General features: G+C 42.5%; 8 protein-coding genes across 8 annotated transcripts; 4 read left to right on the top strand and 4 right to left on the bottom strand.

The window, feature by feature from the left end:
- Positions 1-4,637: 4,637 nt before the first annotated feature.
- Positions 4,638-5,394, bottom strand: LOC139310781 (histone H2B 5). The gene has a single exon (XM_070935006.1). The coding sequence runs from the start codon at positions 5,348-5,350 to the stop codon at positions 4,970-4,972; it is 381 nt and encodes a 126-aa protein (XP_070791107.1). The 5' UTR covers positions 5,351-5,394; the 3' UTR covers positions 4,638-4,969.
- A 368-nt stretch (positions 5,395-5,762) lies between these two features.
- LOC139310782 (histone H2A type 2-C-like) lies at positions 5,763-6,222 on the top strand. The gene has a single exon (XM_070935007.1). It carries the CDS (start codon positions 5,793-5,795, stop codon positions 6,180-6,182), a length of 390 nt encoding a protein of 129 aa, XP_070791108.1. The 5' UTR covers positions 5,763-5,792; the 3' UTR covers positions 6,183-6,222.
- A 195-nt stretch (positions 6,223-6,417) lies between these two features.
- Positions 6,418-6,743, bottom strand: LOC139310784 (histone H4). Its single transcript, XM_070935008.1, has one exon. The coding sequence runs from the start codon at positions 6,733-6,735 to the stop codon at positions 6,424-6,426; it is 312 nt and encodes a 103-aa protein (XP_070791109.1). The 5' UTR covers positions 6,736-6,743; the 3' UTR covers positions 6,418-6,423.
- A 1,531-nt stretch (positions 6,744-8,274) lies between these two features.
- LOC139310785 (histone H2A type 2-C-like) lies at positions 8,275-8,658 on the top strand. The gene has a single exon (XM_070935009.1). The coding sequence runs from the start codon at positions 8,275-8,277 to the stop codon at positions 8,656-8,658; it is 384 nt and encodes a 127-aa protein (XP_070791110.1).
- A 6,050-nt stretch (positions 8,659-14,708) lies between these two features.
- On the bottom strand, positions 14,709-15,714 carry LOC139310786 (histone H3). Its single transcript, XM_070935010.1, has one exon. It carries the CDS (start codon positions 15,373-15,375, stop codon positions 14,965-14,967), a length of 411 nt encoding a protein of 136 aa, XP_070791111.1. The 5' UTR covers positions 15,376-15,714; the 3' UTR covers positions 14,709-14,964.
- An 847-nt stretch (positions 15,715-16,561) lies between these two features.
- Positions 16,562-17,429, bottom strand: LOC139310787 (histone H2A type 2-C). The gene has a single exon (XM_070935012.1). The coding sequence runs from the start codon at positions 17,391-17,393 to the stop codon at positions 17,004-17,006; it is 390 nt and encodes a 129-aa protein (XP_070791113.1). The 5' UTR covers positions 17,394-17,429; the 3' UTR covers positions 16,562-17,003.
- A 339-nt stretch (positions 17,430-17,768) lies between these two features.
- On the top strand, positions 17,769-19,301 carry LOC139312864 (histone H2B 8). The gene has a single exon (XM_070938021.1). It carries the CDS (start codon positions 17,865-17,867, stop codon positions 18,243-18,245), a length of 381 nt encoding a protein of 126 aa, XP_070794122.1. The 5' UTR covers positions 17,769-17,864; the 3' UTR covers positions 18,246-19,301.
- Positions 19,302-22,382: 3,081 nt separating this feature from the next.
- LOC139310788 (histone H4) lies at positions 22,383-22,965 on the top strand. The gene has a single exon (XM_070935013.1). The coding sequence runs from the start codon at positions 22,408-22,410 to the stop codon at positions 22,717-22,719; it is 312 nt and encodes a 103-aa protein (XP_070791114.1). The 5' UTR covers positions 22,383-22,407; the 3' UTR covers positions 22,720-22,965.
- The last annotated feature ends 1,683 nt before the right edge of the window (positions 22,966-24,648 follow it).

The following is a 24,648-nucleotide window of genomic DNA, read 5'->3' on the forward strand; positions in this document are numbered from 1 at the left end:
TGGGACATTTGCTAAACTAATTAATTTCTTTGCAAAATCTGCCCACCATGAGGCTTCCCTTCAGGACAGCAGTAACTATTTCTAGAGATATAAGAATGTTTAGGATTTCAAAAGGGGCACTCTGCCCTCTACTGGGAAACTACTGAATTGAATCAGACAAATGCTTGGAACATAACAGTTTGGTTGATTCTTTTTCCCTTGACTTGCTTTTCTCAACAAATTGATCCCTCAGAGTCCTCCCATCTGATCTTAAATGTAATACATGTTCCCACAGGACCACAAATGTTCGCTAAGGAACAGCCTTCCCTGACCTGGTGCCCTCCAGATGCATTGGATTATGGGTAGTCTGCAACTACCACAAATGAGCCCAGAAATACAATCGTAAGTTGTGCCAATCATTAAGTGGGTCATCATGTGACCCCACCCTAATTTTACAACCTTTTTTTGCAGTATTCAATTAGCAAATCCATTTTTCTGCAATGGGTATCCGGTTTTCCCCAAAATAAGACATCCCCCTGATAATAAGCCCAATCAGGCTTTTGAGCACATGGCAATAAGGTCAAGCGCTTATTTCAGGGTTCAAAAAAAAAATATAAGACAGGGTCTTATTTTTGGGAAAATACGGTATTTTTTTGCTGGAAATTTGAAGTAAACACCAGTTTCCAGCAAAAATAAATTAAAAAAAAAAGTAAATCACAATCATTTGATGCTACAAATGGTCGTTTTGTAAATATGGGCCAGATCTGAGTGTCCAAATTGCAACCGTGGCTGGGGGTGGGGCTGTTGGAACTTTAAATCTGTGTTGTACCTTTCTGAGGGTCTGTCATTACTTTGAATGGTCACTGATGGACTATATATAACTTTCATTACTTCTTGCAAGTATATTGTGTTGATTTGGCATAATGGCATTGTAGTCCAGTACATCAGAAAGGTACCAGGTTGTGAGACACTACTATAGTAGTTGAAAGATATATATAGATCTAGCTCAGGGGTGGTTTCTACTTACCTTTACTACTGGTTCGCCTGCGCGTGTGCGCTTGTGCACATAAACTTCCTGATGACGTCTGGGTCGGTGGGCAGAGCTTCCTGCCGGTTTTACTACTGGTTCTTGTGAAGTGGTCTGAACTGGGAGCAACCCACCACTGATCTAGCTAGGGGAGTCCTTTTCCTGCCCTGCCAAATCTCCCCAAGGAAACCATGCATCCCAAGGCTTCAGCTGTGTTCTGCAAAACCCAGCCGGAGTGCTTGTTTCAAAAGCTGGCCAGGCTTGACCCAGTTGGATCATCCAATTTAAAGGTTTCCCACAGCTGTGGCGGCGCAGTGGTTAAAATGCAGTATTGCAGGTTAATTCTGCTGACTGCCAGAAGTTCGATCCCCACCAGCTCAAAGTTGACTCAGCCTTCCATTCTTCAGAGGTTGGTAAAATGAGGACCTAGATTGTTGGGGGGAATAGGCTGACTTAGGGAGGGCTGTAAAACACTGTGGAAGCGGTATATAAGTCCAAGTGCTACTACTAAGGAGCCTCTATAATGTGAGAGCCTAATCAACAAGTTTAGGCCTAGGGAGGAAAGAAGAAGGAAAACTCTAAGTTTTCAGTTTTTATATGCAGAGGCTGTGGTATTATATCTGTGCTGCAAAAGTCCAGAATACCACTAGATGGCAGCAGATAATTCCTTTATCTCTTTGTTGCCATCTGGTCCAATGCTTAACTGACATAGATAATAAAAGATTGACAGAGGCTTGTTCCTCTAGTCTAGCATATTTAAATGTCCTGTGGGAACACTAAAAAGAATTGACTTAGTCAACTAACAATGGGGGTTATATTTAGCTCTAAAGAGACCCACTCATGGCTAAACTAAGTTTATTCAGTCACTCCTGTCATGGAACACCTAAGCCTAATCAACTGACTGGTACATACTTTTGTCTTCCAAGAAAAATAGTTGGCAAAGAAAGAATGGCTGATAAAACCAGTTCCCTTTTCTTACAATTTTGCAATGACTCATTGATTACAGCAAACAAGTAACAGTTACGGTTGGCCAACCAGCCAACGGGGAAGGTGCTAGAGTTCTTACTTAGCCTTACCAGTACATTGCTGATACATGGGTTCATGAAATACTGCACACTTCCTTCCTTCCTTCCTCTCCTTTCCATTTCTTCTTCATTGATCGTTGATCAATCCTGTTGAGAAAGAGAGAAAAAGAAAAGAAAAAGGAGACAATTGTGGAACAAAAATGATTTCTTTTGCATTACACTCATTCTTTGATTTACAGTAACTTTGATGGGCTCTAAAGCAGGGGTAAAATTTGTTACTACCAGTTCTGTGGGCGTGGCTTGGTGGGGAGGGGGTAATGTGACTGGGTGGACGTGGCCAACTTTTTTTTTTTTTAACTTTTCAAAGCATTTTTTCTAATGCTTTGAAAAGCCTCTGCCGATCAGGCAACTCAGCTGGGATCGTCAAAGACTTTTCAAAGCATTTTTTTTTACCACCTCTTCGGCCAAGAGGTTGCAGAAAAAAATGCTTTGACAAGCCTCTGACAATCCCAGCTGAGCAGCATGATCATCAGAGGCTTTTTTTAAAAAAAAAAACTTTTAAAAGCATTTTTTCATCGGAAGAGGTTGTAGAAAAAATGCTTTTAAAAGTAAAAAAAAAAAAGCCTCTGATGATCGTGCGGCTCAGCTGGGCATGGTGGAGGTGGGCACAGGGATTTTTGCTACTGGTTCTCCGAACCATCCGCCGCCATCGCTACTGGATCGGGCGATCCGGTCCAAACTGGGAGCATTTCACCCCTGCTCTAAAGACGTTCCAGTCAGTCTAAAATTAGCATGAAAGGTAGACCTCGACATGCGTTTAGTGACTGTTCCAAGTTACAACAGCACTAAAACCAGCCCTCATACTTACATACTTACTTATTTGCAACCAGCTCTCATACTTACAACCATCACAGCATCGTCACAGTCACATGATCAACGTTTGGGCACTTGGCAACCAGCATGTATTTCTGATGATTGCAGGATCCTGGGGTCATGTGATTGCTATTTGTGAACTTCCCAGCCTTCTTTTGATAGGCAAAGTTGGTAGGGGAAGCCAGATTGGCTTAATGACTGAACGTTTCACTTAACAACTGCAGTGAACAACCATGACAAAAAAGTTGCAAAGTTGGGATCGATTCACTTACCAATCACCTCGCTTAGAAATGGATATTCTGGTCTCAATTGTGGACATAAGTAGAGAAGTACCTGTACACTTCTTTGATGCAGCGCTTGTCACTCCCTGCCCAGCTCTGGCCTTTATTCCAAGAATTCTGCTCAAATTCCAGAACTGCTGGAAGAGCATTAATGTATTCATAATAGTCCTATGTGGTTTTTTTCTTTTCTGTGACACAGAAAAGAACCTCCTCATCATAGGACACTCCAAAGATGCTTTTTTTCAAGAGGCAACTGGACTTTCTGGTTTTTCTTTGAAGACATTTCACTTCTCATCTAAGAAGCTTCTTCCGAGCTGAAGCAGCTTCTTGGATGAAAAATGAAAAGTCTTCAAAGAAAAAACAGAAAGTCCAGTTGCCTCTTGAAAAAAAAAAAGGACCTTTGGGACAGGGGTGGGTTCTACTTACCTTTACTACCGGTTCGTAATGGGAGCGCGTGCACACATGCGCACAAGCTTCTGTGCATGTGCAGATTGTCAGTTATGACGTCTAGGCAGATGGGAAAAGCCTCCCGCCTCTTTTACTACCGGTTCTAAAGAACCAGACAGAACTTGGAGCAACTCACCACTGCTTTGGGACAACCATGACCAGATGACTGAGAATCTCCATAGACATCCATCATAGGACACTAACTCCCCTATAAAACACACACTTATTCAAGGATCCACCTCAATGCTCGAACTAGAAACTAGATCAAGGAATGTCTGAAGGCTGCAGAAGTGAGTTAAGAGACTTTCTCCAAGGGTTGATTTACCTTCTCCTGGCTGAATAGATTTGCTTGTTTTGGTCAGAGATCTGACTGCCTCTCAGATGTGGAAGGACAAACAAGGGAGAGGAAAGCTAACAGTGGCAATGCCTAGAGGCCGGAAAACTAGTTCCGATGGCCACCACTAGGTGGCAATAAAAAGAAGCTGCATACTGTACATTAAGCTGTTAGCACAACATCGGTGAAGCGTGTTTTATGGGGACTAAAGGCAGTTTATACAACATGCTATATTGTTCCTTCCGCTCAGCCGGGTGTCATTCTTCCAGAAATGGGGAGTATGCAGAATCGCAGATCGGCTCCTTTCTTCTTCGATACAGTCATCCGTTCGGCTCTGGTCTTTCAACTTCAAGGACATCACCCAAATAGCCCTCCGTTGCATGATTTAAAAAGCGCTCGTTATTTTGAGATCATTTCGCAACCCGGCTGACCAGACAGTAGATTTCTTCTGTCAGGCGAACTTTTTTGAAATTGGGTATATAAACGTGGAAGAAGTTAATCGCGCTCAAATTTCGAGAATGCCGTTTTCTCTCGTCCCAAGGACGCGGATGCGAATTAGAAAACGCCAGTTCGCTGGCTTTCGGTCGCCCCAAAACCCAGTGAACGGTGAAGTTATAACTCGAAAAAGAATATTAACATAATCTCGCGTCCAATATTTTAATCGGGACGGGAACAGCACTGATACAACGGGAATAGAACGAAGTAAATGTCCCATAAAATTACCGCATTGATAGGAAAACGTACAATATAGTATGTAAGGAGTGTATGTGGACTTCGTTTACCGATGTTGGAAAAGAAATTCATTTATGTGTTGATGGGAGGAAGGGGGGATATTAGGATTCTCCGCTTTAGAGTAATTTATAAAAATAATCAGGGCGGGATGAATAAATTAATAAAAGACAACACAGTAGTTTTGAGACCAAGCTCTTTCACGAGGAAGTGGGATGGCTCTTAAAAGAGCCTTTTGGGTTTCTCGATCGTCTTACTGCGCAGCGCAGCCGCCTCACTTGGAGCTGGTGTATTTGGTGACGGCCTTGGTGCCTTCCGACACGGCGTGCTTGGCCAGTTCGCCGGGCAGCAGGAGGCGCACGGCCGTCTGGATCTCCCGGGAGGTGATGGTGGAGCGCTTGTTGTAGTGGGCCAGGCGGGACGCCTCCCCCGCGATGCGCTCGAAGATGTCGTTGACGAAGGAGTTCATGATGCTCATGGCCTTGGAGGAGATACCAGTGTCGGGGTGGACCTGCTTCAGCACCTTGTAGACGTAGATGGAGTAGCTCTCCTTCCTACTCTTGCGCCGCTTCTTGTCGCCCTTCTTTTGGGTTTTGGTCACGGCTTTCTTCGAGCCCTTCTTGGGCGCGGGAGCAGATTTCGCCGGCTCAGGCATTCTGAATAACCGATCGCTGTTTCTTCGCACGGCAAACAAAAAAAAAAAAAAAGTCCAGAAGTCAGTCTGAAGAAGGGGAACCGATCGCGTCGCTTTATTTATAGTCTCTCTATGCAAATGAGAGGATCCAAAGCATCACGATGTCATTGGCCGAAGGAGCTTTGATATCATCGCTCCTGCGCACGCACATGCAAATGAGAGCCCTGCAAAATGCCCGGATTTCTATTGGGTTAGAACGCTGTCCCTGCCCTTCCTTACTGGTCGCCTTGAGAGCTTGGCGTCTTATTGGTTCTAAAATCCTGGTAACAGGTTTGGCCCAATCAGGAATGGCGCTGGCGTATGCTAGGAGGGCATAAAAGGAGTCGGGGGTTCTCTTTCTTTAATTGCAATTTTATTTTTTTTCCCTTCTGTGTTTGGAGCCGAGAGCTGAGTCAGTGTCGCAATGTCTGGCCGTGGCAAGCAGGGGGGGAAAGCTAGAGCTAAAGCGAAATCTCGCTCGTCTCGTGCTGGGCTCCAATTTCCCGTAGGTCGAGTTCACCGCCTCCTTCGCAAAGGAAACTATGCCGAGCGGGTTGGTGCTGGAGCCCCCGTTTACCTTGCTGCAGTGTTGGAATATCTGACAGCTGAAATTCTGGAGCTGGCTGGCAACGCTGCCCGGGATAACAAGAAAACTAGAATAATCCCTCGTCACCTCCAGTTGGCCGTCCGTAACGACGAGGAGCTCAATAAACTCCTGGGAGGCGTCACTATTGCCCAGGGAGGAGTCTTGCCCAATATCCAAGCTGTGCTACTACCCAAGAAGACCGAGAGCCACAAAGCCAAAGGCAAATGAAGACGCTATCCCTGTAACATCAGTGTAAAAAACACAAAAGGCTCTTTTAAGAGCCACCCACAACATCAAAAAAGAGCCGTTACTTGTGTTCTGAGTTTTTTTGTCTATAGGTGTAAAGTTCAAGCATTTTTTACAACACATGGCACTATTGTAACAGTGATTGCAGCTCTCTACTGAGGCAGTGGGTGGCCCTTAAAAGGGCCTTTTGATTTACTTTGAAAAATCTCAAGTTGCGCAATATTTAACCACCGAATCCGTACAGGGTACGGCCTTGGCGTTTCAAAGCATAGACCACGTCCATGGCTGTCACGGTCTTTCTCTTGGCGTGCTCGGTGTAAGTCACGGCATCGCGGATGACGTTTTCCAGAAAGACTTTCAGCACCCCGCGAGTCTCCTCGTAGATCAAGCCAGAGATACGCTTCACTCCGCCACGACGAGCCAAACGGCGGATAGCAGGCTTGGTAATGCCTTGGATGTTATCTCGCAAGACTTTGCGGTGACGCTTAGCGCCCCCTTTTCCCAAACCCTTTCCGCCTTTTCCTCGTCCAGACATCTCGCCGAATGATAAAACCTGAACTCTACGAACTGTTCGCCTGCTAGCCCACGTTTATATTGGTTGCTTTCCGACCAAAAGGAAAACTGTCGCGAAGGAGGGCGAGGACAGCCCACTCGTCCAATTAGGGTACGATTTGATAGGGCGATGCCAGAGTCTTGTCCAATAAGATTCGACTTCATTTTAAAACAGCGAATGACTAATGGTTAACTCGATGCGTTTCAAATTGCAAAGGTTTATATGTTTCCAAGTAGTTTCATAGGCTGTAAAATAATATCCAAATTGTCAACTCGCTTTTATGGAAGTACAATATTTCAGGCATTTAGCCTCCCTCCTTAAACGCCACTATAAATGGCTGTTTTGTTTTGAAACATATCTTGTATGTGCAATAGAAACACATAAGTGACGACTGAATAATAATAAAAAAAACTTTGTTGGGATTCTTAAAAATAGTTTTTAAGCTTAACAGTTTTGCTTGTGTTGTTTCCCTTCAGAAAAATCATAGGCGGGATGTAGAAGCATTTCAAACAAGCCGCCGATAAGGTAACAATCTGACAAACTCTTGATCGGGACCCGATTACAGCCTGAGGCAGTTTGTTACAAAAGAATTGCAAAGCAAATATGTATCTATTGCAATGGCTCGACAGAATCAAGTGTATTTTTCTTAGATTACTTTGAAATTTATAGATTAAAAAAAATAAGCAGGAAAGAATGAAGTACAAGCGCACACATTGCAGAGCCTAGGGTAGGAAACACTTGTATATAGTCTTATCTGGAATGCAATTACTTTCGAAGTGAAGGACAGCAACCATAAGAATCTATTTCAGCACTATCCCAAAGGTGCTTTTTTTTTTTCCTTCAAGAAGCAACTGGACTTTCTGGTTTTTCTTTAAAGACGTTGCGCTTCTCATCCAAGAAGCTTCTTCAGCTTCTTGGATGAGAAACGAAACGTCTTCAAAGAAAAACCAGAAAGTCCAGTTGCTTCTTGAAGGAAAAAAAAAAAGCACCTTTTTGACCCGGTATGATTGAGAATCTCTCTAGACATTTCAGCACTAGGAATATCCAAAGGGAAAGAATCGGCCAAGCTTGGCTTTACACATTATAAAGGCAAAAATAAGGTTTGTGCATGAGCCTGCAGCTCTCCCTCGCATGCCAGAAAAGGGAGTTCCAGCAGTTGCACAACTCTAACATTCGCATGAATAATAGTTCCTAATCGGCAGCCTTTCCTGTTACTGCAGCATTCCGAGATCACCTCTGGCGAAGGTGTGCATGCAAATCGCGGCCTCTCGCTTCCTCTTTCCTACTGGACGAAAAACAATATTTCTCTGTTCAATTGGTCTTGCTGAGAAGCCACTTTTGCATTGGCTGAAGCGCATTGACATCACAGCCGGCCAATCAGAAGTGCCGCTTTCAAACGGCGAGGCAGGCATAAATTGGGTCCGCTGTCATTCTCATCACTTTAGGCCCTAAAGTGAAGGAAATAGCTTTGAGATCGACAGAGAGAGAGAGAGAGAGAGAGAGAGCAACTCGTTTGAAAGCATGTCTGGTCGCGGCAAGCAAGGGGGCAAGGCGAGAGCCAAGGCCAAGTCTCGTTCTTCCCGTGCCGGACTCCAGTTCCCGGTCGGTCGTGTTCACCGCCTGCTGCGCAAAGGTAACTACGCCGAGCGGGTGGGCGCTGGCGCTCCCGTCTACCTGGCGGCGGTGCTGGAATATCTGACGGCGGAAATCCTGGAGTTGGCCGGCAACGCTGCTCGGGATAACAAGAAGACCCGCATTATCCCTCGTCACCTGCAGCTGGCCATTCGCAACGACGAAGAGCTCAACAAACTCCTGGGCAAAGTGACGATCGCTCAAGGGGGCGTGTTGCCCAATATCCAAGCGGTCCTCTTGCCCAAGAAGGCGGAAAGCCATAAAGGCAAGTGAACTGCTGTTGCCCAACCGGGCAAGCGCTTCGGAACTCAACCCAAAGGCTCTTATTAGAGCCACCTACATCCTTTAAGAAAGAGTTGGACGTCTCTTCCTCTCCTAGAAATAACGTCTTTTTATTTGCTTGCTCCAGCATTTCGAATAATCGTCTAGTCCTCATACGGCTTTTAATAATGCGATCGTGTTTTTTTTTTTTAAAGTGTTTTTCCACGATCATTGATTTGTATCTGGTCTACAGGAGTTATAATCTGTCCACATCGTAGCCCTTTCTTCCCCAAAGTGGGATTAATTAGAGGGAGAAACTTCTAACGCGAAATTATGCATGACTGAAGGCCGACTTGAATCTGGGTCACCGAGGGATTTCAGTGTTGTTAGGTAGAACTGATTCTTTAACTACGCAGTTTTTTTAACGTTTGATTCAGTGATGAAATCCAATTTTTTTTTACTACCGCTTCTGTGGGCATGGTGTGGCTTGGTGGGCATGGCAGGGGAAGGATACTGCAAAATCTCCATTCCCACCCCACTCTGGGGCCAGCCAGAGGTGGTATTTGCCAGTTCTCCGAACTGCTCAAAATTTCCGCTGCCGGTTCTCCGGAACCTGTCAGAACCTGCTGGATTTCACTCCTGGTTTGATTTTTTTTTTTTTAATTTGATTTATATGCCGCCCTTCTCCGAAGACTCAGGGCGGCTTACAATGTGCTCAGCAATAGCCTTCACCCTTTTGTATATTTATACAAAGTCAGCTTATTGCCCCCACAAACTGGGTCCTCATTTCACCTACCTTAGAAAGGATGGAAGGCTGAGTCAACCTTGAGCCTTGGCAGATTCGAACCCTGCAGTAATTGCAGGCAGCTGGTCTTAAGCAGCTTAATAACAGGGTGCCTTAAACCCTTGTACTACCAAGGCTGATTTCTTTGAGGATGGGGAAGGCCGTGTGTGCTGAGAAGTTTCAGTAACTGATGGCAACATTACCATATGGCTCAAAGCTGTGGAAATCGGGTGTCCAAAATGTGGGAAAAACAAGTACGTACATTCAACGAGATCAGGCATACACAGTCCAAACAGGAAAACAAAAAAAATATCCTTCAGTTAATTCTATATGTCTCCAAAGCAGCTCTGAGTTCAGAAAAACAAGAGTGGTGGTTATTCTCCATGGGGAAAAGTTAAGTGGGTGTCTTCACTTTATCATCAGGCCAAATATATATGAGGATATATATATATATATATCCTGAGCTGAAAAACAACCACTACAGAGTCCCCTAAGGTGTTTTTCACCTCCTGCACTAGTGATGTGTGTGTTTAGTTGCAGGAATCAAATCAGATTGTTAGTTGAATTACTATCCTCAGAGCTGTGTTTCCTTCAAGCCTATGACTTTGGATGTAGTTTGGCAGCAGTTTTTGGTCTGTTTCCATGGAAATGGTACACTTCAACACCACAATAGGTTTGGATATTTGGATATTACTGGAGTGGAAAAGGGAAAGTTCCAAAGCTAATGAAGGTTTGTTCTCTTCCGCCTTCCTCCCCTCCCACCCCGCATAATAATTGGTCTTCAGAGGGATTTTTCTTCTGTATTAATCAAAGGCAGGCAGACTGGGTTAAGGTTGGAAAGCACCATAACAGCACTCCTGGGAATGTACAAGTCACATTGTCCCCCAGCTTAAGCCTATTTTTGGAGCTGTCTGGTAAATAAAACAGTATTATTGAAGAGGGTTGTGTTGAAATGGCCTAAATGGGATTAAATCAAATAAACTCTCAAATTCACTAGAAAAGGTTTACCTTCCATCAGGCAATTCGTTCTTCAGAATGAACAAAAAGCAGGTATCTCCAAAGCCAACCATGAAAAGTTAGAGGCCAGTTAGCCCCACTTTTTAAAAAGGGGGATGGTTGTGGGATAAAAATTGGAGGATGGAGAGGTAAGTGCAGTATATCTCCCAGTGCCCTGCCCTCTTGGAACTCAGATCATTGTGACTGTCTCGGTCAGTTCTTGAGGGCAGTGAGTTTTACAATATAAATGTAAATTTTATAGGTTATATTTTTGTGCACTCTCTTGACTAAGCTTTTAAGTGATGAAAAGTACTTTGAAAGATGTATGGGAAAAAAAATGAAAATAAGTTTGCAAAAATCATCTTAAGATGGAGGATGCTTGCCTGTAAAGCCATCTGTGATAGGTAGAATTGTCTTGGTAAGCAACATAAATCCAATGAAATTTAATTACTGAGCAACCTCCTGCCACCCCAAATTTATCAGATGAAAATACAAGTTCTTCTTGTTTAGTGGTCACAGTTGGAACCAGCCATTTGGTTGTTAAGAAAAGCAGTCTCTAAGTGAACCTACATTTGTGCTATGGATCTTCATTTACAGCCCTCTGAAAGTTGCAAATGTGAGGAGAGGTCATAGAGTTACTTACTCTCTTGTGGGGTATGATTTTAGGATTAAAGAATTTAATGTTGAGATGTTGTTGAAACTGAATGAAGGTCTTACACTCTCAAATTTGCTCTTTTCTATGCTAAGTTTCTCTCCACTTTTGTGAAATGAATTAGGAGCGATGGATGGTAAGTCAGTTCAGTGCAGCTATTACTAGGAATGCAATAGAGCAAGATTTGGCAAAACAAGGTTGATCCTTCCATCCCAACACAGCTTCTGATTAAGCCTTGGGAAACTCCAGGCCTATGCAACATAGAGTAAAAGGAAGTGAATCATTTCTGACATCAGGAAAATAATATATCAATAGGCTTGAAACATTTCCATTTGTAAATTAATGTTTAGAGTCTGGATTGTAGAGAATTGTGGTAGAGAATATAATCATGAATTTGAGATATGCTGGTGATATGAACAGATCTAACAAAATAGAGGGGGCATTCTTCTTCTCTGTCTGCCATGACCAGGACAAACTAATTACTCTTTTTACCTAATCTTATCAGACCCAGATTGACTCTTCCTGCCCCTCCAAACAAAGCTCCCTGCAATCCCATCTGCACCAAAGAATAGAAGCCTCCTCACCAACTCACAGCACAGTCCAAGGGCAGCCCTAACAAAGGAGTTACAACATAGTAAGGAGTTAGGTGAGACTCCCTAATCTTCCCTCCTCCATCAGATGACCTCCGCATTCCATCTTTATCAATGGCTCAGTTCAGTTGTTGCTTCTGAAAGGGCTGCTTTGCCTAACAATAGAAATTAATAAGTAGATGGACAAACATCTATGTAAGCTTCCTCATAACTAGCCCAAATCACAATAGGATTTCCTGCATTGTAGTTCTATAAAAATATATAGTTGATTTGTCTGGGGTCCTCTTTTGCTCTGGACTGCTGAATTGCCCACTATAATCTCCTGCAGTATTGGTTTAAGAAATGCACCCCAGACAAGAACAGGGTGTGAATATCTCTCGCTGCCTTTTTTCAAAGCAAAGATAAATAATGAACAGTACCTCAATGGATGTCTGCTGAAGACAAGCAATAGTAATTTTCTGGGATACATGAGACAGTAACACCACCACAGGAGATGCATTAAATTCCTTTCACTTTGTATATGGAAAGAGGGGTTTATACACAACAAGCTGGGCTGGCAGCTCTTCCTATTTACATTTCCTTTTGTAGAAAGTTAGTACCCCACCCCAGAAGAATGAAATCTTTTGAGAAATATTTAAAAGGCAGAATATATTCCCCTAAATATGACCTTCACTCGTTTCACCGTGATTTGAAGACCTGGTTATTTCGTAGCCTGGACTGATGGGGGTGGGGGGGGTTTCTTAATAGTTTTTAAACTGATTTTAAATTGTTTAATTCGGACTTTTTAATTTAATAGTGTATTAATGTTTTTGTGTATTTTACTGTTGCGAGCCGCCCTGAGTCCATTGGAGATAGGGCGGCATATAAATCACATTAAACTTGAAACTTAAATGAGAAATGGAGAAACTTTTTTTTTTTTTAGAGGCAGGAAACAGATTTTCTTAATAGCCCCAAAGATACTGAGGAGGCCACCTTTTAAAAAAAAGCAGATTTGGTAATCCACTCAAGACAGGATTAAAACCCCAAGGAAGCCAGAATCTAGGATTAATCACATTTGTTAAACAAGATTAAAAATCCAAGGAAGCCAGCCCTTTAGACTCATTGCTTTCAGGAGACAAACTAATTAAAATAAAATAACAAAATTACACAAAACAAGCCTCTAAATTACAAAATGCTGTAGGAAAAAAAAAAATTCATGTACTCTTCAAACCAATTGGTCAGGTGACCCAGGACAGCTGGTGGTTCTGTTCATCATTAAACCATCTTTCCAATCAGCCACCACGTTTCCAGTGCCTTTCTCCCAGCTTGCGAGTGAACCAGATGGATATTTCTTCCCACACTTTCAAAACAGTCCTCCTGTCCTAGCCTGTAATTAGAGTCCCTTATAGAGTACATCTGAGCTATATGCCTTTAGTGTTCTCGTTCTTTGAATGTGAAACCCTCAAGGGAAGATAGAAGAAGGGGTTTAGAAGCTCTCCCATTCTTTCAAGCAGATCCTCTAAACATGCTGAAATGCTTTAGTCTTCTGAAGGAGGAGGGGTGGGGTGGGGGAAAGCTGCTTCAAAGGCCTTATGTTCCATGTGCCAAAGTTGCATCCAAAAGATGGCTCCAAATTTTCTGTCCGCCTGCATAATCTCCTGTTTTGAGAGTCCCAAAAGTCCATTAAATAAAAAGCAAGTGCTTCTAAAAAGCAGGCCAGCTTTCCAACAAATTCATTGATGGTAGACTGCCAATTTGCCCATATTTTTCAATCGAGGCTGTTAAGCGCAGCCAGCATGGACGGAATAGCGCTATAGAAACAAGAATGCCAGGCTGCACATTGTCTGCCTTTGAGCTAAGCAGCAACTTATTAGTCACTGATAAAAGAACAAATACTGGACGAGATGGATATTTGATGTGATAAAGATTCTGTCTGAGGTGGACATTCTGGGATCTGTGGATATAAACCACTTACATAATGCTCCATAATCAGGGTCAGCCTGATTTTTTTTTTCTTTTAAAATTATCATTTTAATTAAAAAAAAAAAAAAGGAAACACTCTACAAGGAAAAGTATCATCACACATATAGCTCCTACTGAAAATAGTAGAGATCATCCCAGAAAAATAATTCCTATGAATTTTATTTTATTTAAGTATATGGCATATCTAGAGGTCATGCAAACACATATACAAATATAAGTTTAATTCCTGTGAATATATGTTTTTATTTAATGAGCTTTGCCCATCAAGTTATTTTTGGAAAAAGAAAATCTCCCACAGTAGCCATCTGGGCAGAATACATGTCAAAATTCAAACAGTATCCTGTGTCAAATAGACTGCCCAAATAAAAAGCCAGTTATTTAAAACATGCTGCTTACAAACATTTTAATTGCAACTGGTGTATGCTATTGAAATATGGAACTCAAATTAAAACCTTTACAAACCTGACCTAAAGAAGCAAAACTATAATAGTCATATACGTACTTATCAAGATGTCTTTCATTTGAAAAGCTTTTCTTCCTTCTAGCTACAAAATTATATGCACCCCCCCCCCATGTCTTCCTACAATGAAATCTCTGGGTATTCTTTCCTTAGAGAAAGAATTGGGTATCGTTGCGACTGATCCAGGTGAATTTACAAAATTCCCATTTTAATTTTACAGCCAAGCTAATGCCCCAGGTATTAGAATGCAGACATTTCACTGCCAGAAAATTAAATGTCCAAATACGAAACCTTTATATGTAGTATTAAGGTGGCCTAACAAGCAAACACAGAAAGTCTATTGAAAAAAATCTGAATTCATGAGCCTTTTTAAAAAAAAAATCTGAAGCAAGCACTAATTTTTTTAAAGGTATCGCCAGTGGCACTGTAGCATATAAACATTCTTTCATCGAGATATACTGTGTAAACCATTGCAACGTTACTCAATTATTTGAACGTTCCATTGGCTTAAGGCATGAAAAATGCCACTCCCCATTTAAAAAAAAAATACCCATAGCCACCCCCTCCCAGGTCACTTTCCATAACCCAGTTAAAACTTAAGTAATGTGGGTATAGAGAATGCAGTAGACGACTCCGTGGTCCACTAAGAATCCCTTGCCATGTTGAATACACATTTGCAAATGTGGGAGGGCTGTTGGGAGTAGTGACGGTAGTGCTACAGCTCTAATAGTATAGCCCTCCTAACAGATCCATGTGTATTGCAAAACGCGTAGACGTTTTCAGCAAAAGCAAAGCAGCAGCCCTTTCCTTGATATACGTGGGTGGCCCTTAAAAGAGCCTTTTGGATTGCTTTGCGCAACCGGCGAGAGGACACTTAAGCCCTCTCCCCGCGGATGCGGCGCGCCAGCTGGATATCTTTCGGCATAATCGTCACCCTCTTGGCGTGGATGGCGCACAGGTTGGTATCTTCGAAGAGGCCCACGAGGTAAGCCTCGCTGGCTTCCTGCAGGGCCATAACAGCGGAGCTCTGGAAACGGAGATCGGTCTTGAAATCTTGGGCGATTTCTCTAACCAAGCGCTGGAAGGGGAGCTTACGGATGAGCAGCTCGGTAGATTTCTGGTAACGACGAATTTCTCTTAAGGCGACAGTGCCGGGACGGTAACGATGAGGCTTTTTCACCCCACCGGTGGCTGGAGCGCTTTTTCGGGCAGCTTTGGTAGCCAATTGCTTGCGAGGAGCTTTTCCTCCAGTAGACTTCCGAGCAGTCTGCTTAGTACGGGCCATTGTTCGCCTATAGAGTAACCGATCCCAATGAAGTCGAAACCAGAAAACAGGCTAGTCTCTTGAAGGCTGAGTATTTATAGCGGAGTGCTCCTCTTTTGATTGGCTGAGAAGGTTCGAATTTCCCGGGCTTGGAAGGGATTGGCTACAATGTTGCACTCTTTCATCTCTTGCCTCTTTTGTACTCGAGTGGATACGTCATCAATAGGACAGTCAAATTCTTTCAGCTATGGGTAATAGTGCTCTTACAAATAATATTTTGCTGATAAAGGGTCCCTTTCTGCGCTGCAAAAATCGGGACCGCCGATAGATGGCAACAAGGAATTGGAGGGTTTTTTTAAATGTCTTACTATAGGCCAGTTCTCCATATTTTTGCAACCCAGATTTTAAATACCTCCAAGGTATTTTTTGTATATTCATCTACTTAGCGCGGACGCATATCATTTGCAAAAGTGTTGTTCTAATTTTGAATTGGTGAAAATGTTTTTAGCAGTTGTGGATGATAACCAGCGTGTGGGACAAATGAGACCCCGGAACTAATCCCTCAGCCACAGAAATGTGTGAGATTGGGATCAACCCGATCTACCTCGCAGGGTTGTTGTAGGGAGAACACTACAAACTTTTTTTTTGTGTGTATTGAGTTTCTACACCAAGATATTTGATAAACACATGCCACCATTAAGCCCAATGTGCATTCCTATATTGCCTAAACAATGGGAGAGCATCTAAACTTGTATTGCAAGAGTTTATTCCTAGTTTATTCCACTTAATATTTTTTCCGTTTTATTTTTCACTCATTTTAAGCACTTGTTATGTAGAGTAAATGGTTTAGTAGTTGAGTAGTCGCGACCTTGTTATATAGTTTTTCATTATTCTCCGCTGGCATACAGTATACGCTACTTTGGCTGGTCTCTAAAAATCAATCAAGATCGGCGGCTAGAAGAGGCCAAAAGTAGAAACTGGAAAGAAAGCGACTATTTCCGCGTTGTTCCCAAAATCTGCATGGACGCGCCCATGAAAGCTCCAACGCAAATCGATCGGGCTCTCCTGGAAGTGGGGCGCTCCATGTTTGCTTTTTCCAAGCATAATAAAATTGTACTATTATGAAGCCATGAGATCACTCTTCTAGGTCCGTACGATTAATTACACACACACACACACAAACCTTTCTGATCGCATCAACAGCTGCTTATTTTTAAAAATTGATTTATTGCTTAAGAAAAGGGGTCCTACGGTTAAGTGCCCTTGGGCGAGTGTTATGGGATCGTAATTTTAGATTGAACATGGAAAAAATAGTTTGATTAATCCCGCCGGACGCAGCGATTTAAGATTGCCTCCCCATCCTCACACGCTTTTATAATAAGTTAAGCGGTGGGTGTTTGGAATGTTAACAGCTGAAGCCTTATGTATAGTAACAGGTGGGTTTTTCTAAATCTGCTCGATAAGGCAATATTCGCGATCATATGTAAACCCTTGGCTAAGGAAGTGCCAGCTCCGATACGCTTTGGATCTGCGAAGGAAACAACTCATTCGATACCCTAAAAGACTCAGCTCCTTACTTGAAATTGTAGGTGGCTCTGAAAAGAGCCTTTGGGTTTGAAATTCAATGTTCCTTTTCTTCAGAGCAACTCCTATTTTCCTTTCGCTTTGTGGCTTTCCGTCTTCTTGGGCAAGAGGACCGCTTGGATATTGGGCAACACGCCCCCTTGAGCGATCGTCACTTTGCCCAGGAGTTTGTTGAGCTCTTCGTCGTTGCGAATGGCCAGCTGCAGGTGACGAGGGATAATGCGGGTCTTCTTGTTATCCCGAGCAGCGTTGCCGGCCAACTCCAGGATTTCCGCCGTCAGATATTCCAGCACCGCCGCCAGGTAGACGGGAGCGCCGGCGCCCACCCGCTCGGCGTAGTTACCTTTGCGCAGCAGGCGGTGAACACGACCGACCGGGAACTGGAGTCCGGCACGGGAAGAACGAGACTTGGCCTTGGCTCTCGCCTTGCCCCCTTGCTTGCCGCGACCAGACATGACGTCGTTCCTGAGTCAAATACAACACACCAAACGCCCCACACAAACCGGCAGTGATTGGAAAGGAGCGAACCGGGGGCCTTTTATGCCTTTGCAAGGTCTGAGATTGCACTGTTTGATTGGCTGCTCGGGCGTCAGGCTTTCTTAGCCAATGCGACGGCAGGTTTGTCAACCGAACCAATCCGAAGGAGCTGCAATCGACCCCTTCCAATAGGAACCACGGTATCGCAGCCCTGTTAATTTGCATCTGCGCGCGCAGAGCGAAAGCGAGCGGCGGCCCGCCAGCCAATGAGAACGTTGGAGTGCAGCTACCCTCATTTGCATAGGAGCCCTTTAAATAGTGGGAAGACGGAAGCTGAATTTGTTTCAGTTGTGTTTGAGATACGAGGAGCGTCCAGCTTTTCCGACGAGAAGAAACTCGGGGGAAGTTGCTGTTCCTACTAGCATTTGTTAAGGAGTGACTTATTCGCAATGCCTGAGCCGGCGAAATCTGCTCCCGCGCCCAAGAAGGGCTCAAAGAAAGCCGTGACCAAGACCCAAAAGAAGGGCGACAAGAAGCGGCGCAAGACCAGGAAGGAGAGCTACTCCATCTACGTCTACAAGGTGCTGAAGCAGGTCCACCCCGACACTGGCATCTCCTCCAAGGCCATGAGCATCATGAACTCCTTCGTCAACGACATCTTCGAGCGCATCGCGGGGGAGGCGTCCCGCCTGGCCCACTACAACAAGCGCTCCACCATCACCTCCCGGGAGATCCAGACGGCCGTGCGCCTCCTGCTGCCCGGCGAATTGGCCAAGCACGCCGTGTCGGAAGGCACCAAGGCCGTCACCAAATACACCAGCTCCAAGTGAGGCGGCTGCGCTGCGCAGTAAGACGATCGAGAAACCCAAAAGGCTCTTTTAAGAGCCATCCCACTTCCTCGTGAAAGAGTTATAAGTCGCTGCTTTGTTGTGTCCTTGCTAACTTAAAGCTTACAACTTGGGTCTGTCTCGTTAATAAAATGCAAATATAGGGCTCTGTTAAAAAACATGGAAGATGCTGTGGCTTAGGAGAAGAAATTTATATACTACAGTATAGGTCGAACTGTTAAATCAGTGAAGCTGTACAGCACACATGTTTAATAACTATACCTTTTAAAGTAAGATTACCTTCTGAATTTAAGTGCAAATAAAAATACAAAAGGATTGGTAGCATGGCTTCCAGATCTGATCTTGCAGGTGCTGAGTTTTTGATATTTTTTTAAAATCCTGCCTATAGCAATTTTATAAATAACTCAAAGCTGTGAATACACATAATACAGTTCTTGACTAATAATTTGGTTAGTGGCCATGGCACTGAAAAGAGTGACTTAATGGCTGTTTTTCAAATTTGGGACCTTTGCCACGTCCTGGTGGTCATGTGATCAAAATTCAAACCCTTGTCAAATGGCTCAGACATTATTTATGATGGTTACAATGTCCTGGGGTCTTGATCATTTTTTTTGACCTTCTGACAAGCCAAGTCAATGGGGAAGCCAGATTCAGTTAACCCTATTACTAATTTAACAGTTGCAGTGATTCACTTAATTGTGGCAAGAAACATTATAAAACAGGGCAAAACTCACTTAACACAGGTCTCCCTTAGCAACAGAAATAAATTTTGGGGTCAATTGCTGTAAATCAAGGACTACATTTACTTCTGTTCTCCTATTTTCAACACAACACTCCTGTGAGGTGGGTTGGGCTGAAATTGAGTGACTGATCCAAAGTCACCCAGCTAGATTACACTCTTAAAACAAGAGTAAAACTCAGATTCCTGGTTTCTAGCCTGATGCCTTAGCTTCTAGACCAAACTGGATTTTCTCCTCTTGGATAAGCTGTACTGAGTTGGTGACCTGAATTCAATAAATCTAAAGACTAAGAAAGGGAGAGATGCCTTCCTCTGTATTTCAGTTATTAAATTTATTTTAAGGCTCAGGAGCTCACTATGGTTTGGTTATGAGCTGCCAAGTCAGTGTTTTCCCTCATCCATGTGGATGAGAGGTCCTGCCTCTTCAAGGCTTCCAACAGTGAACCTCCATCCATGGCATTCTGAGGAATCCTCTCTCTAACACCAAAGTTCAAAAGCATTACTAGTCTTTCTACCCTGCTTGTCCAATTTACAGTATCACATGGAAAACCACTACATGCAAGCTTCTGATTTTCTAACTATAGATGCATTATGGGAACTGAGTGTTTTTTTCCCAAGACCTTCATTGCTACCTATCAAATGCTACCCTGAGGCATATTTCTTGATTACTGGTTTCATTGCTGTTGACAGACTATCCTAAAAGGCAGGAGTGATCTATTACTCCAGTGTTTCCATTGTCAGTTCCAAAATTGATGGCTAATCTGTTACTAGTTTAGTCTTCTTTTAATGTAATCCTAATCCAAGCATGTTGCAGCAATCCAAATGGGCAGTGATGGGGGTCATGAGTTTATGATCAATTCAGGAGAAAAAGTACTTCATCCATTTAACTTACATGCCTCCCCCTATCTCACCATGGCAACTTTGGACGGTTAATACCAATATGAAATATAAAACAGAACAATATAAAAAACCTATAATAGCAACAGGAGACAAAATTCAATCAATAAATTAATCTCACAGGTTTTGACCCATTTCCTGACCTTCCTTCCCAGATCAACATCCAGAGCTTTCAAGTTTAAAAAACAAAACAAAACAATGGTACCTTGAAGTATGTTTCTTTTCCATTCATCCCACTGCATATAATTAATTCAAATATATTTTGGTCTAACAGGCTAGCGGGAAAGTAAAGTGCAAAAAGAAAGTGTTGATGGGATGACTGCTATAGAACTCATGGAATCTCTATTTTCTTATCTTCATATAAAATGTACTATGTTGCTATATCCTTACAATTATATTGTTTCCTAGTATAATTTGATTGCTTATCTGTACCCTGTGACTATCATTAAGTGTTGTACCTTATGATTCTTAATGAACATATCTTTTATGTACACTGAGAGCATATGCACCAAAGACAAATTCCTTGTGTGTCCAATCACACTTGGCCAATAAAGAATTCTAATCTAATCTAATCTCTAAATTTCAAGCATTCAGATTTGCACTTTATGATAGGCTAGGATGAAGCCATGTTCTGAGATGAGGATATAAATATGGTGTTAATAAAGTTATAGGTAACATTTGGTGGCATTCTTTACAGTAGGTGAATCAAACCTATATATAAATTACATAAATAAATAAATAAATAATAAATAAACCTAGGTGGGTGATTTGGTCTAACGTATGTGAAGGAGATGTTGTTTCAGAAATTAGCATAAATCATCTTCCTAAAATATTTGAACATCTATAGCACTAGTATTCAGATCATTACATTGCTACATTTGCTTTCTTCTCTCAGAACCTGCCAGACTCCTTGATAGATAGTAACCAATCCAAAAAACCATTTCCTCCCAAGAAAAATAAGGTTAACACCATCTTTACCAGCACTGCACTTTTGCAATGTGTTGTTACCACATGGTATGCTTAAGCATAGTTCACACTATGGTTCATACTATAATAGGACTGCACTGAATAAAGTTTTCTGCATTTAGATGCTCTGAATTAAGCTGGTTCTTATTAATAATATGGCAACAAGAATGGCATTAGGATTTTTAAAAAATGTTTCTGTGTTATGTGTCTGCATAGTTCTCCCTTGATCCAGTTTAGGAAAATGGATTGGCTTTAAGAAATATCGAGTGAATTTTAATCCAAAATTTAATCTTGGCTTTTCAGTCCATAACTGACATTATTACCCCTCCCCAGAGGGTGAGAGTGCTGATGACTGCATTTAGGAAGACTGTTATGCTCCAACATTTAAACTAAAGAGAAAAGCAGACTCAATAATGAATACAGTACTAGGATTAAACAGTACAAATTTAGTATCTCCAGTCCATTCTAGAGCACATTAGATCTCTTAAATTCATTGCAATGAAAAATTCAAAATAAAAACTGTTCTACTTTTCTGTCTAGATATCTCATTTTAGAAAATCTATTTTATGTTGGCAGCATTTCCATTTCAGTCAGGAAATAATGCGTCTGGCTGATAAAGTGGCTCTGAATCAGCTGATCATTTAGTCCAGCATCTCTAGAGGTTAAGATTTTCAACCAAGAGTTGGCAGAAACTAGGTATTTTTGTCTGTCAAGGTTACATTGGAGGGTTGCTGCTATTGTAAACACATCATGCATAGAAAGAGAAAAAAGGGGAAACATAAATCTAGCTAATAATATTCTACAGTAGCCTAGCTATAGTTAAAATAGTTTCTGTGATACATGGATTACATCATACATCATAGATTATAATTACAGATTACATCATACATCATAGATTATAATTCTGAGTAACGTGCAGAATAATTTTTGAATTGAATGTACACAAACTTCAGTCAATTCCCATTCTCTTTATTTACTGTAGTGTTACAGAAACAACAGCATTTCTTTAAAAAAAAAGTGAGTTTTGTTTTTTGGCAGACTTGTAATTTTTTCATGTTACAAAGTAATAGAAACTCCTAGGAACAGCAACGGATTCCGATATAATTTTGTATCAATTTTTACCCAGTTAAGTTTGTGGCAATTTTAGACCTGATCGATCTTCTTATGCAAAAATATATTTTCATCCCACCAAAACAGGTTTTTTTTTTTCCCAGAACGTGGACAGGAGTATAATTATTCAACTCAACACTTGGGCAATAAGGAATTTCCTTATACGTAAAACCAGAAACAAAAGAAAAGCGCCAACATTTTAGTTTCAAACGGTGGCTTGTCATTGGTGCTTTCGAACTACTTTCCTTTCTCATTGGACAAACCCGAAGGGCAGAAACTTATGGCGGGATAGGCTCAGCGGCGTAAAGTAACCGCCCTTCAAGGGAAGTTTTCTTTCTGGTCGGGTTCTAGAGAATATAAATTCGCTGTGTCCCAGTTTATAGCACATTTTCTCGCGGTCTTGTGAGCTGAAGGGTTGAAGAAGGCTGAAGGATGTCTGGACGAGGAAAAGGCGGAAAGGGTTTGGGAAAAGGGGGCGCTAAGCGTCACCGCAAAGTCTTGCGGGATAACATCCAAGGCATTACCAAGCCTGCTATCCGCCGTTTGGCTCGTCGTGGCGGAGTGAAGCGTATCTCTGGCTTGATCTACGAGGAAACTCGTGGGGTGCTGAAAGTCTTTCTGGAAAACGTCATCCGCGATGCCGTGACTTACACCGAGCACGCCAAGAGAAAGACAGTGACAGCCATGGATGTGGTCTATGCCTTAAAACGCCAAGGCCGTACCCTGTACGGATTCGGTGGTTAAATACTACGAACTTTTCAAAATAAAACAAAAGGCCCTTTTAAGGGCCACCCACGTTTTCCTAAAAAAAGCTGAGTTGCCCATGAGTCCCATTGCTATGGTTCGCAACGGAATTTATAATCGGTATAAACTAGGAAATGAATGCATTTTGAGTAGTAATTGGCAGGGCTGTACAGGGTGGCGGAAGTAAATTGCTCAGTGAAGCGGGAGGAGCTAAAAGCAAAAAAATAAAAAAAAATCCTTTCAAGAATTGGCTTAAATGATTTTTCATTTTTTCATCGCGTTCAAGTATGCCCGGTTTTCGTTGGTAACTTCAAAATCGGATGCAATTGTTACCCAGATCAAATTAGCAGGTTTGTTAGGGGGGAATGAGATTTTGGTCCCTATTAAAAACGGCTCCTATGAGGCATAACCGCATAATACGGGGTTTCCTATCAAACAATGGATCTTTCTCCACCGCCGGCAATTAGGAAGGCGTATTTCCCAGCAGTCTTTGTATTAAATCCTTTGTTTGCTCAATTGTGATGCAATATCAGAGGTGGCCAATAAGAATCCGGGGGCTGCTTCCGAGTAATAGCGGTCGCTTAGATACGGAGTTTGGTGGCTTCTGTACTTCCCAAGGAGCGAAGGCAGCGGGGATCTTTATTAAAACCTTTCCTCTTAGGAGCAGAGAAAAGAAAGCGATGACACGTGTCCTTAGATTCCAGATCCAAATTTACTAAATATTTGAGGCAAATAGGGATTGGGTTTGATGTGGATCCCGTTTTCAAATCTCATTTTTCTTTTGTTGGCTTCCCCCCCCCACCCCACTCCTTTCAAACTTTGCCCGTTCTTTTTCGACTTCTGGAGACAGTTAGCTTGCTGTCAGATGAACAGACTCCAGGGACTCTTTACAAAATTTATTTCTCATATGCTGTTGCATTGGGAAAAACAGCGCTTAGCTTAGATTGCTACTCTCTTATCCTTGATTTCGCTCTGAATTTCAGCTTCAGCTACCGTAGCAGAGCCTGTCTAGATTCCTGAGGCAGTGAGTGCAGCAGCAAAAAGGAAGAGGAGGAAGAACAGGAGAAGGACCTAGAACTGCTTCTGGGGTTACCCGATGGAGGCGACAAGAAAAAGGAGGAAGAAAAGCACCTCCCCTCCCACAGGTAAGTGTACTGTGTCGCAGTGAAGGAGAGCAAGGGAGTTAAAGAAAAAATATAGTGCTGTAGCTGCTAAAGGCACCTTTTTGGTTCCTTGGACTGGAGTATTCAAATGTAGGAGCTGCCACCTAGTGGCCCAGGAGAAGAAGGTTTTAAATTTCTGTATAAAATATGGTAAGTCTGCCCTCCTCCTTTATTCCATGTAGTATGTGTGTGCAAGTCTGAGTGTTCGCAGTGACTGCTCTTCTGGAGACAATCCAAAGAAAAACCTGAAACTAGCCCTGTAACAGTAATGCAGTTAGCCTCATCTTGGAAGGCACCTTATCAGAGAGAGATTTGTGCACTCAAAAAGACTAAAAGGCTACTTGGTTAATATTTTGGTTAGGGCCAATCAATATGACACAAAATTGTGTGTAGGCTTTCAAACACTCCACACCCCTCTTCCAAATGAGGCAGAGCATAAATCAAGGACAGTTTCTATCTGATTGGTTCTCCCTTTCAAAAGACTTCTAGAGTAGGGCTCTCCAACCTTGGCAACTTTAAGACTTCTGGACTTCAACTCCCAGAATTCCCCAGCCAGCTTTGCTGGCTGGGGAATTCTGGGAGTTGAAGTCCAGAAGTCTTAAAGTTGCCAAGGTTGGAGAGTCCTGTTCTTGAGAACTCAAAACAGCACTTCCTGGTGGACCTATTAAAAGTAATTCAAATGGCCACCTCCTCCCTATTCCAAAAAGTAGATTTATCAGACACGTATGTCATCCTTACCTTACCTCTCTACTTTGTTTCTGTATAA

Source organism: Pituophis catenifer, unplaced genomic scaffold (genome assembly GCF_029215685.1).
Source record: "Pituophis catenifer annectens isolate HBS135680 unplaced genomic scaffold, rPitCat1.0.hap2 SCAF_2, whole genome shotgun sequence".
NCBI classification, from domain to species: domain Eukaryota; kingdom Metazoa; phylum Chordata; class Lepidosauria; order Squamata; family Colubridae; genus Pituophis; species Pituophis catenifer.